The sequence below is a fragment of the Protopterus annectens genome, chromosome 4.part0 (assembly GCF_019279795.1).
Source record: "Protopterus annectens isolate FY-2018-M chromosome 4.part0, PAN1.0, whole genome shotgun sequence".
NCBI lineage: Eukaryota > Metazoa > Chordata > Ceratodontiformes > Protopteridae > Protopterus > Protopterus annectens.
In genome coordinates, this window is record NC_056733.1 from 49191532 (window position 1) to 49206690 (window position 15159).

A 15159-nucleotide genomic window follows, 5' to 3' on the forward strand; every position below is an offset into this window, starting at 1 on the left:
GAGAAGGAGATAAGAGTATGTGCAAACATGTACATTGCTTGGGGAGAAAAAAAAAGGTCCTCACAAGGGTAGCCCAAGGCCCAAACAGATATGTCATAAAGGCATGAAAGAGAAAACAGCTTTAACAAACTTAGGCTCCTGATGGGTGACTCTGCTAGGGTGTCTGGACTCCCAGTAGATGGGCAGTTATGATAGAAAAGCTTCTGAAGACCCCTCATATCCGCAGAATGTTGTCCCAAAGAAAAATGGGAAGAATGTAACAGCACTTCATTTTCTGATGCACAGTATTATGATCATACTGTACGACTGGGCAAGGAATGGGCAGAATTTTTTTTCTACCCGATTTTTGTCTCCAATACATACCAACCGTCAAGCTCCCTCCTGTTCTTAGGTTCATAGTTAGGTACTAGGCTATTAGCCTAGGGCCTATATAAACCTAGCCAAAAAGGTACCCTGACTTTCGCCACCTAAGAAAAATATTTCCTGTGCCCCTATGGAGCACAGCCACAGAAGTGATACCTAAAGTGACTTAACTATTTCCCATCCAATCAAAATTTTTCTTGAAGAGTGCTAATGAGGAGCTTTGTTTGATATAGATAGGTAGTTTGTTCCAGAGTATGGGAAGTCTCTGGGACAGGAATCTATCCTTCCAGCATGTTCTGTTTATTGTGGTGACAAGGTTTAGGTCCTAGAGCATGTAGCTAGGAGGGATTGGGATTTCTTTAAGTGGAGCATGTCCAACAGCTCTGGGTTTGATATAGCTTTGTATGTTAGGCAGAAATCACCTCTGAGTAGGCGATATGCAACAGAATAAAGCTGGAGTTTTTTGAGATGGTCTGCATAGGGCATATGCTTGAGGCTGGTAATCCTCTTTGTGAGGTACTTCTGCGGCCTTTCCAGTTGTTGTAGAAGTCTTGTGAGGTACATACCAAAATGGGCATTGTACTCTATTATGGGTCTAATGAGTGACAAGTCGAGGGGAACAATGATCTCTTTTTTCCGGGTTGAGAAACTTTTTGTGATGGGGTGTGCCACATAGAAGGATTTCCTGACTACTGTGGTGATGTAATTATCAAAGGAGAGACTACTGTCCACCTGTTTCCCAAGTTCTCATCACACTTTCGGTGTTAAGTAGACTACCGCCTATGTGGTAGTTCATGGGTACAGAGTTTTTACCAAAGGGGATGACAATACACTTTTTGGCATTGAGCTTGAGGCCATGGCTTTGACACCAGGCCTCTGTCTCAGTGAGGCCCCTTAGTATGATGTCCACATTGTTAGGAGTTTCGATTATGGCTCCTAGTTTTCAGTCATCTGCGAACTTCGTTAGCTAAAGACTTGTGTTAGCCTGTACTTCAAAGTAGATACAAAACAGGAGAGGACCCAGGACTGAACCTTGTGGTACTCCACTTGTCACTGGTCTGAAGTCGGATTTGGAGTCTGTTACTGCTTTCACAGTGTGGGTTACACGTCAGTGAGCCAGTTGGCAAACCATCTTGTGACATAGGGATTTATTGCTAGTTTAGTGAGTTTATCTAGAATTTCAGTGTGGGGGATGGTGTTGAAAGCCTTGGCAAGATCTAGATAGGCTGTGGAACCACCTTACCCTCATCTACGGCTTTGGTGACGGCTTCAAAGAAGTCCATCAGGTTTAGGAGACATGATCTGCCTTTTACAGACCCGAACTGGGTGGGGTCCAAAGTTTGGAGATTACCAATGTCTTTGCTTATAAGTTCCATGATGATATGTTCCAGGGCCTTGCAGACCAGGCTCATCAGGCTAATGGGGCAGTAGTTCTCGGGGTCCGTGGTGGCTCCCCCTTTGTGGAGTGGGATAACTGTCTCTGTGTACTATTCAGTGGGCACAAAGCCTGAGGTGAGGCTCTAATTGAACATGGTACTTAGGTGGGGTGCCAGTTCATTCTGTAGTTCATGTAGAATGCAGCCTGGGATGTTGTCAGGTCCCACGAATGCTGTATTCTTGGCTTTGGAGAGTGTGTGTTTTTACCTGTGCAGCTGTGATTACAGGAACTGTGCATTCTTCCGGTATAGAGATGGGCCCTTTAGAGGGTGAGAGGGGGCTAAAGTTAGCACTGAACCTATCTGCCAGGATGTTGCCAATATCAGTAGGTTCTGTACATTTAGTACCATTGTGCTGTAAAACTCAGAGCAGATCTGAGTGTTGCCGTTGAGATTCTTGACATAGCTATAGAATGCTATTCTTAGGCCCATTCAGTCCACTGCAATTTATGGAGACCCTGGCAACGAAGTGAGAACTGTCAAACAAGTAGCCATGGAGGTTTCTTGTGCTTTTTCTCACAATGAATGACACAAACAATGACGCTGTTTCTATGTTACTGCCCTAATCAGACTGCTGGTGACTGACACAGCACACACATCACTGCAAGGTCTTATTATGCTCTTGCCATGCACGTGAATGTATCTACTTACATGTTAATTAAGGCTAATGTCGCTGGTTTTGACAGACAGTCCTATATTCCCAAACTGATGGCTGCAATTTCATCACTTTTATAAGCCTTCACTGCTTAGAGCGAAGCAGCCAGCTGGACGACCGCCCCTCCCCCGGACAGATAAACTGACACCAGTCACTTACCCACACCCGACAGCTCTTACAGCACCCAAGCTACTAGTTATACTTTTGTCTGGGCTGTAGTCAGGGTTTTACACTTGTGTAACATCAGACTGAATGGGCACAAATGGTAACCATAGAAACAGAACTGGCTGAATGAGTATATGGGTTATGAATTTCAGTCTACTATTAAGGGTTCACATTTCAAAGAAGGATCTGTCCCAAGCTAGGTGGGTGTCAAAATGGTGTCTCCTATCTCCAACAAGAACCATCCAGAATTACATTAGCTTTACAATTACCTGAATTGTTCTCCACTGTCAAGGACTGTGGGAGTCATCTACCACAGTTCACAGAAGAGACAGTACAACTGTAATGGATAATCATTTTAAATAGTCACCTGAAGGGGAACTCTTAATTTGTTCCAAAGTTCTTGCAGGCTCCAGTGGAGGATTATCATTGTATATTTTGTCTTAGTCATGCAGCATTACAAAAGGACTCCTTACTCTTGGGCATATGTTAAGTGCACAAGGTTGTAACTTATCCAATACAATCCATTCAGCTGCAACTCCTCTGTTATGGCTTCTCAACAAAAATCACTGGTAACATGGTGTCTATTACTGTGGCATAAGTCATTTCTAATATTTTGGGCATTTCAACGATGTGCGACTATGGAGTTAGTATAATTATGTTAAAATGTGTGGGGTGGTGAAGTTGCAGAGATGCTTCTGCCCTAGAAAATAAATAAACAAAAAGTATATTATATATATATATATATATATATATATATATATATATATATATATATAGGCATATATACTTGTGTGTCTTTATATATATATATATATATATATATATATATATATATATATATATATATATATATTCACACACACACACACACACACACACACACACACACACACACACACACCTGTCGAATAAAAGCTTCATGCAGTTTTAGTGGACTAGTAGCTTCCACCAGATGTTACTAGAAGACTCATAGTAAAACTGTTGTACAAATGGCACGACCTGACAAAAAAGCTTTCTATCAGTGTCGGTCCGGTGTCATAAACATGGTGTTTTCATCTGTGATATTGGGGAAACAGATTTAAATACTACTCTCAGCAATGAAAGGTTGACAGAAAGGGAGCCTGGACTATGTAACAATATTTTTCTTCACATGTGTAGTGGTAGTTTGGGCGTAAGTATTGCTGGACTATACTTTAGCACTGGCTGCAATCAGCAGACCTCTAAATGACTGGCTGTATACAGACATATAGCTATACACAAACATTCTAGGAACGCGGTGGGGGGGGATCAGCACTAGTTAGACAGTGCAACCTTGGTGCACAACATAACCTAAGCTGCCATATGACTGTATGCCTGCCATTGATGCAGAATTCTCACTTCTGCTGTCTAACATTGTAAGTGCCAACAATGATGGTGGGAGATCAGTAAAACATGGTCACAACAGGCTAGGATGGCAGCTACTTCTAAACAAACAAAGTTAAAGACAAGCTGTCAGAGAATGGAGGTCAGCAGGGCTGGGGCAAAAGAAATGTTTTTTTCTCCCACTGGTACCAATCAATGCTGTTCTTTGCTTCAAAATACTTAAGTATAGTTTTGGATGCGACATAGTCCAGGCTAGCACTGATTTTAGGAAAATTCTCTGTGATAATGACCAAAATGTGGACAAGGACAAAGGAATTATACCACAAAGACAACAAGTACAAAGCAGCCAAGAAGTGAAATGCTTTATTCTGTAACATTTAGAGTGCCAACTACTTTATTCTATAACATTTACAGTCCCAACTGCTTTATTCTGTAACATTTACAGTGCCATCTGCTTTATACTGTAACATTAACAGTACCAGCTGCTTTATTCTGTAACATTAGCAGTGCCAACTGCTTGATACACACATCCTTCCTCCTCCAGCAACTCATTATAAAGCAGTACTGAGACTACAAGCACACTGCCACAATTCACATGGGTATAACAGGTGCATAAACCAATGTCAGACTGTGGCAAGTGGTGCATGGTCATGTTGTGAGGATCAGACACACACACACAGTATTTATCTGTCCACTGATGCCACAGACAGCAATGGGTGCACACCAAAAAACAACGCATTCAGTCCCGACTACTTTGTTCCGAAATAGCAATGTACAGCTTATCTTTGCATTGCTTTTCTGTACTATATCAAACTCTAAGTCTGTGGGGCAAAGCACACAGCTAATTTACATTAGCAGTACCTTCAGGCTGCTGCATTTCAATGCAGTATTCTCCAACAAGACCACTGCAGTGCTACTTGCTGGAGGCCTTAAACCAAAACTATCAGGGAAATCCTGTTCGAAAAAGGATTGTGGAGTATAATATTTGCCAGAATACTATCATGGAAAAATAGACCCACAGTGTACGTTACTCATGGTTCTTTCCTACATAACTGAAGGAATGAGTTGAAAACACAGTGTATGAAGGTTACAGATGTGTTGACCTCACTGAATTGGAATTGGATTTTGTAGTATCAAGTTAATGTAGACAGCAGGTAGGGAGAAGACAGCAAAATAAAGACCATAAAAAGAAGTTAATTTCAAAGAAAACACAAAAGTCAGAGTCAGATGTCAGCTGCATAAAGTATTTCAAGGATTTCAAAATCAAGGATAAGTTACATAAACAAAGTCTTACCTTCCAAAACTGCCTGTCACTGGATAGGAAGAGACAAATGATCCTAAAAAATTTGTTAGGCCTGCAAGGAAGAAGAACAGTTAAACTACTCTTTATCACAGTATGACAATACAAACACAAGGTAGGAAATAGGTTTCTACTGTATTCCATATCAATCACACAACTGCAACCTCCACTGTACATATGAAGAATCAGACCCACAAGGCTATTATCAACAGAAAACTTTACCAAATAGTCTTTTAGAGAAAAGCAGATGGACAATATATTCAACTTCCAATTTATTTCAAAAAAGCCGTCGAAATAAAACAAGTAAATTAACTTTTGTATTGAATCCTTCATAAAGCAGGATTACAACTGCATTACAACCATGCCATATATGCAGTACTCCTAATCAACTAATTTAACATTAACAACCTGCAATGAAATAAATACTACAATTCTGAGGATAAACATTTTAGGATGATTTACACCACACATTATGACTAAGACTTGCAATCTAAAGCAAACATTGTGACTCACACTCATTGCATAGCTGCATGTTAAACCAAAACATTATACCCAAAACTTCTTTTTAAATAGTATAAATGTTCATGAATTTGTAACTTCAGAGTATGTTTAGTCTTACCTACATAATAACAATTTCATTGCATGCAATTTAAAATTAGTACTTAAATAGATAAGCAAATTATATTAACATATCAACCAAAAAATAAAGGATCTACTTTTAAATGTTTCTTTTTTAATATCACTTACATTGTGGTTACTGGGAATTTTAGCTTGTTGTGACTATGGTGACATACAGCCAAGGTAACCCAGGTTCAGTTGGTATCTTGGGCATCTGGTGGCATGGCAGAGAGGGGGCATGCTTGTCCCAGAGTGGGCGGAGGTCAAGTGAATGTTCTCAACTAATGCCCCTGGTAGAGGCTATGGTTTGTATAGGGGTGGGTTAGTCTAACAGGGTAGAAGTAATGGCTGAGCTACAATGGAGGTGGAACAAGACATTGCACACTCCCAATTCAATCCTTTCCCAGTGATACGAACCAAGTAACCAAGGGAGGGAGGAGAAGTCACGTATAGACCTTAAAGGAAAAAAAAAAACCCTGTCAGATGTTGAACAGCACTGCCCCCTGGACCCCCTTAACATCTATGCTGAACACAGTCAGGAATTGGTGATAGTCTAGAACTACAGGAGGACCTGCAGACCCTGTATTAGACATGTGGTACTGGGGACAGCTGTTAGAGTGACGTGGGTGAGAAAGCATCCCTCAAAACATACATTTTACCTTGTTTATATATACAAATTAAGGTACACTACCTGTGATGATACTCACTTCCAGATTTGTTTGTAAAATGCCCCAAGTTTGTTTAATAGTTATCTGAATTTCTTTGGCTAGGACATCATTTTTTAAATGTTATTTCAAGCCTTTTTATACATAAAAGACCAGTTGTTACTTCCTATTAATGGTGACGTGTACACTGTGGATGTTAGAGTTCTGATGTTCAGACCAATCACATCCTTTCCCCCAATGCACAAATCCAATGTGATGGATTCTTGTACTTCCCCTATTGCAAAATGTTTATTCCATGTCTTGGTTAATGTTTCCCTTGTAGGGGTATCTACACACACTGTGGTAGTATTAATCATCAGTCAACCTTTTGTTACATACATCAACATGCACACTCTTAGAAATGTCTCACTTCCTCTATACCTAAACTTTCTTCCCTTTGTGCAATGGATGGGAAAGGTGTCAGGCCTCCAAAGTTTTACTCGTTACACATCCATGTCAAACGTACATTTAAAACATTCTGGAAATATCCTAGTTCTAAAAACCAAATATGTTTTTATTTTATCTAATTCCATCTTTGTTTCAGCCAGATCACAGTGTTTTTAATCACCCTTGTATACTGACCACATAGAATGGTATTCTTTATATGTCTTGTGTGACAGCTATGGTAGTGCAACAAATTGTTAGCAAGAACAGCTTTCTGTAAAAAGCACTCAAATTCATTCTTACTAAACCTATTTTGAGTATAACATCCACAAAAAAACTGTCTCTGGAAACCATAATATCAGTTTTTAATGTCTCATATATCTGTCTGAGCTAAACACAAATTTTATTAGTTATGTTGCTCTCATCTCTCTGCACTTCCATTAGGCCATCATTTAGAAATCTTTTACACACACACACACACACACACACACACACACACACACACACATATATATATATATATATATATATATATATATATATACACACACACACACACACACACACACACACACACACACACACACACACACACACACGTCAATATATATCTATATCTATAGATAATGCACAACATTTATATTATATAGACATTACACACAAAGTTAATTGCTCTCTGATTAAGCATGTTGTTAGTTTAAGTATGTGTACATACATGTCATCAAAATCATCAAAAGTCTGCCAACATGGTAGGCATATCATCACAAGTTTATCTATATCCTTGACATCATCAGTGTGTTACTAAAACTACAATGACCCTGTGGTACTAATGCTAAAAACAAAAGTAAAAATTCATACACTGCACACAAAGCACAGTCAGATACACAACCTGAAACACCAATGGCCATGTACAAAAAAAAAAATCAAACAAAAATCTACACTTAGTTTGGGGAAAAAAGTAAAATAAAAAAGCAGAAACTATTTCTCAGTCACTAAAAAAGTAACTTCACAAAATACACATACACAGCCCCCTAAAACAATGCCCGACTATATCAACTCCTTCAAAATGACACAATATTTTCATACCAGAATGAGAAAAATGTTAATAAAATATAAAATAACACACTTCTGCTAAAGCCAATCAGAAAATGCAATTACTGGCAAAACTTATAGCTGTAAACTAAAATAATAATAATAACTAATAAAATGTAAAACTAATATCAACATCTCACTAAAATGCACAAAAAAATAAACTGACATTAAAAACACTAATAAAAAATATTTTCGAAACAGAAAAGAAAAAAATATCTATGACATACTCCAAATCTGCATTCAAATTCAGATTTACTTAATTGTTTATTTGCTAACTGTGTCAAACTAATTACAGAATATAAAACATATAAATCACACTTTAAATAATAAAGGCCAAAACAAGTGCTGTTCTATAAAGTTTTTGCCAAAACTAAAGCAAACAAGATTAAAGGATGTTTTCAAAAAGGCCAAAGTGAGACACACCGGGAGCCACTCAGTAAGAAGATTCAAAGCACACCTCTGCAACCACTTACAGTCCCAAAGAAGGCTTAGTATAGTGCACCAAGAAGGGTGGTAGGGAATAAGCTGCTCCTTCAGGTAAAAGGAACCTTGTGCTGGACAGACAGAAACACCAGGACTACGACTCTGAATGATACAGAGGTCTGGAGAGGCAGTCAATGGAGCCTATGTAGCATGGAGGTAATTAAGCCTTGGAATTCTGTGCTAGCTGTTACTAGTCGACTTCTATGCTGAGAAGCCCAAGGCAAAGGGCACCACAATAATCAAAGTGAGAGGAAACAGCCTGAATAACAGCAGACAGTTCTGGAAATATTATGTGCCTAATCCTGGCAATGTTCCTAGGTAATAAGATTATTTAACTACACCAGCCAAATGGTCCTTACATGTCAGATGATTATCACGTAAATGCCCAGATTTTGTACTTTAGATACAAAATCCAAGTTATTGCTGTCATAAATAAGTGGAGCCTGAAGCAACCCTTAATGTACTATAAGTATCAAAAAATTTGGTTTTGGATGTTTTCAGCTCAGCAAATTATTAGCAGATCAAAACTAAATGAAATCCCATGCATCTGCTAAAGAATACACACTGGTCATGCATTCCTGGGGCAGGAGAGGCATGATCAGTGTAGCAGTGGTCAGACAAACCTCTCCCTATAATGAAATCTGCAAAGGACAGTATAAAAAACAGTGAAGAATAACAGACCCATAGATGAGTCCTGCACTACTCCATACTCCGGAGTAAATTTTTACATAGCATCTATAATGAAACGGGTTCCAACATAGTAAAATAACAAGGCATCTTGCAATCTTCTTTCTTTCTGTGACACTATTAGTTTCTCATCCAGGAAAAAAAGAGGTCATTGTTCCCCTCTACTAATCGCTCATTATAGAGTACAACACCTCTTTTGGTATGTACCTCACAAGACATCTACAACAACTGGAAAGGCCGCAGAAATACCTCACAAAGAGGATTACTGGCCTCAAACAAATGCCCTATGCAGACCGTCTCAAAATACTCCAGCTTTACTCTGTCGCATATCGCCTACTCAGAGGCGATCTCTGCCTAACATACAAAGCTATGTCAAACCCAGAGCTGTTGGACATGCTCCACTTAAAGAAATCCCAATCCCTCAGAGCTACATGCTCTAGGGACCTAAACCTTGTCACCACAATAAACAGAACATGCTGGAGGGATAGATTCCTATCCCAGAGAATTCCCATATTCTGGAACAAACTACCTATCTATATCAAACAAAGCTCCTCATTAGCACTCTTCAAGAAAAATCTTGATGACTGGATGGGAGATAGGAAATTCACCCCGGGGATCACTTCTGTGTCTCTGCTTGACAGGGCACAGGAAAATAACTTTCTTGGGTGGCAAAAGCCAGGGTACCATTTGTCTAGGCTTATATAGGCCCTAGGGCCAATAGCCTAGTACCTACCTATGAAACTATGACTCCAAACCAGATTTGTCTGCTCTAAGAGGAGCATAAAATGGAGGAATTAAATTTAGTATTATTTATTGACATTTGTTAACCGGGAAAGTCCATTGAGCAGTAACCCATTTTCAGTGGAGGCACGGGGAGAAAAGCTCCACAATTAACAGCAATATATAGACAGATGACAAACAATTTTTAAATATCAAAATAAGCAAAGTTACACGATTATAAAAAATAAAGCATATACAGGCAATATAAAAACGTATCAGTATGTATCAGGACTTCTATAAACTTTGATGACAGTTGGTAGTATAGTACAATAATATTTGGTTGTTACTTTTGGCATTGCAAGAACAAAAAACATGGCAGTTCTTGCTGAAAATCAGTAATAGTAGTATTAGACTGATGCTGTCTGGGTAAAAGTTATTTTGAGACTATGGAACTAGGTTAATATTGAGTAGTGGTGGTTTTATGGTGGTTTGTTTGATTTACATTGGCATGTGAGGTTGTCAAGGAAGTAGGTTTTTAAAGCTACTTTGTATGTCTTTGTGCAGCCTATTTGGGTAATTTGGGAGGGTAAGGAGTTCCATTTTTTTTTGCAATGCCATGAGAGAACAATCATTGTCCACCTCTTTTATTGGGCTTGGTTACACTTAGTAATAACTGACTGGAGGATTTAAGTGTGCATGTGTGTGAAGGAATATAAGTTTGTATTGTGGAGGTGGGATTACATCAAGGTTCAGCTTTGAGCCCTTTCTTATTTGTAATGGTGATGGACAGGTTGACAGACGAGATCAGACAGGAGCCCCCGTGGACTATGATGTTTGCAGATGACACTGTGATCTGTAGTGAGAGTAGGGAACAGGTGGAGACGACCCTGGAGAGGTGGAGATATGCTCTAGAGAAGAGGAATGAAGGTCAACAGGACTAAGACAGAATATATGTGTGCGAATGAGAGGGAGGATAGAGGAATGGTGAGGATGCAGGGAGTAGAGGTGGTGAAAGTGGATGAGTTTAAATACTTGGGATCAACAGTTCAGAGTAATGGTGAGTGTGGAAAAGAGGTAAAGAAGAGAGTACAGGCAGGATGGAGTGAGTGGGGAAGAGTGTCAGGAGTGATTTGTGACAGACGAGTACCAGTAAGAGTGAAGGGGAAGGTCTACAAGAGGGTAGTGACACCAGCTATGTTATATGGGTTGGAGACAGTGGCATTGACAAAAAGGCAGGAGTCAGAGCTTGACGTGGCAGAGTTGAAGATGTTAAGATTTTCACTGGGTGTGACGAGGATGGACAGGATTAGGAATAAGTATTAGAGAGTCAGCCCAGGTTGGAAGGTTTGGAGACAAAGCCAGAGAGGCAAGATTACATTGGTTTGGACATGTGCTGAGGAGGGATGCAGAGTATATTGGGAAAAAGATGCTAAGGATGAAGCTGCCAGGTAACAGGAAAAGAGGAAGGCCTAAGATAAGGTTTATGGATGTGGTGAGAGAGGACATGCAGGTGGTTGGTGTGACAGAGCAAGATGCAGAGGGCAGGAAGAAATGGAAACAGTTGATCTGCTGTGGTGACCCCTGATGGGAGCAGCCGAAAGAAGAAGAAAAAGATCATTGATGAGAGTGCTGGGCAGTTATTTGGTCTATAAATTAGTTTATGGGCTAGCATTAGCTGGGTATAGCAAAGATAGTTTGGGAAATCCATCCAGTTCGGTGTAGTGATTGCTTGGCAGTGGTGTGAGCGGTTAGGCTTTCCTGAGGTGAAGTTAGCAATTTTATAGTAACAGGACTGAAGTTTGTTGCTGAGGGAAGAGTGAAGGGTAGTAAAGGTAGTAGTACCGCAAAGTAAGGCAGGGACGAGTAAGGTACTTGCCAGTTTTGTTTTGGTGTTTTTGTCCATGTAACGTTTATGACGATAAAGTTTGCCAAGTTTAAAATGTGTTTTCTTTATTGTGTTGAGAATGTGCGTTTCAAAGGTGAGTTTGTCATCCAGTTGTAATGCCTATTAGTTTGGCAGATTTTACTATTTCTATTTCAGTTCAATCTTTAGTGTAGATTTTGAAGTCTCTATCTGGTGGTTTTGAAGAAAATAATTGAAGTTTTGTTTTTGTTGGCATTTAGTAGTAGTTGAGAGTTATTTAGCCATGATTCAATCTCTGTAAAGGCATTTGAGTAACTGTGAGGAGGTCAGTGAAATTGTTTGAAGTAGAGATTATAGATGAATAGTCAGCGTATTGGATAATTTTACCTAGTTGTGAGATTTTGTGGAGGTCATTAATAAAGATGTTGAGAAGTAATGGATCCAGAATGGAACTTTGAGAGACTCCTATTTTGTTTGACAGATAATCAGATTGGACATTATGCTATTTTTACAGATTGTTGTCTATTGTTTAGGTATGATGTAAACCAGGTGAGGGATGTGGGGGCACAGCCAAGTTTTGTTAATTGGATCAGAAGTTATGTGAAAAGTACAGTTGTGTACACTTACCATAAATGTAGATGTTCGAGTGTATTCACTGTTGCAGTCATTACATTTGGGAAAACTGCTGGCAGGTTGCCCTCAGTCGGCCTGAATAACAAAATCTTGGGTCCTGCGTCAGTTGCTGTCCCTTCTTCCATGACATCAGGTCGTCAGGGGTATAAAACATGCAGCTGACGCTATTACATCAGTTTTACTTGCCCCAGATGTCAGGTGCCCCCCAAATGGGGAGCTATATATACATATATATAAATAATTAAAAACACAAAATATATACCTCCAAACACAAGCAAATACACCAGAAAGGCTTTTAAGCATAGTAAAAGAAAGTAGAGGTATATTAAGAGAAAAAAACAGGGGGCTGGAGGGAGGGTAACCAAGACTGCAAAAATGAATACACTCAAACATCTACATTTATGGTACGTGTACACAACTGTACTATGTTCTTCGTGTTTCACTGTTGCAGTCATTACATTTGGGTAGATTCCCAAAGCTATGGTTGGGAGGATGGATTTATACAGCATTAGGACCAGCTATTAGGCCCTGCAGGACAGCAGTGGCAAAGCCAGCTCTGGATTTAGAGAAAAAAGGTAAATGTTGATGTTTGGTGAACGTATGAACTGAGCTCCAGGTAGCAGCTTCTAGAATGTCTCAGGTAGGAACACCTCTGAGAAAGGCTGTAGAAGTAGATGCAGCCCTGGTGGAATGAGATATGATACATGGGGGATAAGTTTTATCATGGTGCATATAGCAGAAATGAATACAATGGCTTATCCATTTGGAAATAGTCTACTTTGAAATGGCCTTTCCCTCTGCTCCTGCAGCAAATGACACCAGTAGTTGTTCAGATTTTCTTAGGGATTTTGTCCTGTTTAAGTAAAATCTAAGTTGCCTGTATACATCCAATGAATGCAGAATCCACTCCCCCTTGTTATGTGGATTGGGAAAGAAGGTTGGCAAATGAATGGTCTGATTAAGAGCCACACTGGATACCACCTTAGGCATTAAGGATGGATTGGTCCTGAGAGACACCCTGTCTGCATGAAAAATAATGAAAGGCTCCACTGCCTTAAGAGCCTGTACTTCAGAAATCCTTCTAGCTGAAGTGACTGCTAAAAGGAAAGCTGTTTTCCAGGATAGAAATTTTAAGTCTGCAGTTGCAGCTGGCTCGAAAGGAGGGAGAGTGAGTTTTTCAATACAAAATTGAGGTCCCAGGCAGGCGTTGGAACTCTCATGGATGGTCTTAAGTTTTTGGCACCTCTGAGATACTGTTTTAGCAGAGGATGAGAGAAGAGGGGAGGTTCTGTGTTGTAATGAGCTGAAACGGCTGAGACATGGATTTTTATGGAAGAAAAGGACAGGCCCTTGTGAAGCATCTCATTTAAGTATTGTAAAATCTGAGGAATATTGGGCACAGCTGTGCTTATTCCTAGTGACTGATTCCATGAATCTCTTCTAGGCCTTCTCGCCTCCAAAATAACATCCATCACAGGTTTACTGAGGGATGCTAAGGGTGAACTTTGTTTTTTTCCATAAATGTGGAAAATACAGTTGTGTACACTTACCATAAATGTAGATGTTCAAGTGTATTCACTGTTGCAGTCATCAGTTGTGGGTTTTCCCTGCTGGGTCGCCCTCGCTCGGCCCGAATACCAGACTTAAGTTTTCCCCTGCACCGGGTGATGTTGCCTGTGGACTGACGTCAGGTTGTCAGTGGTATAAAGGACAGCAGCCGACACCATTACATCAGTTTTTCTTGTCCTAACCTGTAACAGCCCTTTGAAGGAAATGTTTTAAAGAGGCTCTGGTGGCTCAAGGCCACAAGATTGACAGTTAATCTCCAAAAAGGCTAGGATTAAGGGGGGAGGTGGGAGTGAAAATAGGACTGCAAAAGTGAATACCCTCGAACATCTACATTTACGGTAAGTGTACACAAAGTACAGTTTTGTACCTACCATAAATGTAGATGTCCGATAGGTATGCATCTGCAGTCCTAACATATGGGTTGTCCTGCCTCAGGCAGCCCTTCGGTCGGCCGGATTCCAAAGTCTGGGTCTGGCCTCGGCTGATGTCGCACTTCACCCGACATCATAGCTGCTGTGGTATAAAGGCATCAGCCGACGCCATTTTCCTCAGTGTTTCTTGCCCCAGATGCCAGGTGCCCTCTAGGAAGGCTAAATTTGGATAAATGCAAATAATTCCAAACAGTAGAGAGCCAAAAAATATATATATACATATATACAAAACAAATACACCATAATAAATTCCCCCAGCTAGCTAAAAGAGGGGTAAGTACCCTAGGAATACCACAGAGGGGAAGGAGGGTGGGTAATCCTGACTGCAGATGCATACCTATCGGACATCTACATTTATGGTAGGTACAAAACTGTACTATGTCCTTCAAGGATGCATCTGCAGTCCTAACATATGGGTAGAATACCATAGCCAAACTGGGGGAGGAGGCACTAAGATAAAGATGGTGTAGTCAAGATCCCTTGCAACACAGCAGTTGCAAAACCTGCTTGGGATCTGGAGTATAAAGGAAGGTTATAATGCTTGGCAAATGTATGCACGGAGCTCCATGTAGCAGCTTCTAAAATGTCTTTGGTAGCCACTCCTCATAGGAAAGCTGTAGGGGTGGCTGTAGCTCTTGTGGATTGAGGTCTGATATTTTCAGGAGTTGTCTTTCCATGAAAAGAGTAGCAAAA

General features: G+C 40.1%; 1 protein-coding gene across 3 annotated transcripts in view; it reads right to left on the reverse strand.

The window, feature by feature from the left end:
• Window positions 1-15159, reverse strand: part of SLC26A11 (solute carrier family 26 member 11) — a 1037522-nt gene that overhangs the window by 507168 nt on the left and 515195 nt on the right. For all 3 annotated transcript variants that reach the window (XM_044068078.1, XM_044068080.1, XM_044068079.1), the window contains one exon: window positions 5276-5336. In XM_044068078.1, the coding sequence (XP_043924013.1) occupies window positions 5276-5336 (61 nt within the window). The remainder of the gene's footprint in view (window positions 1-5275; window positions 5337-15159) is intronic.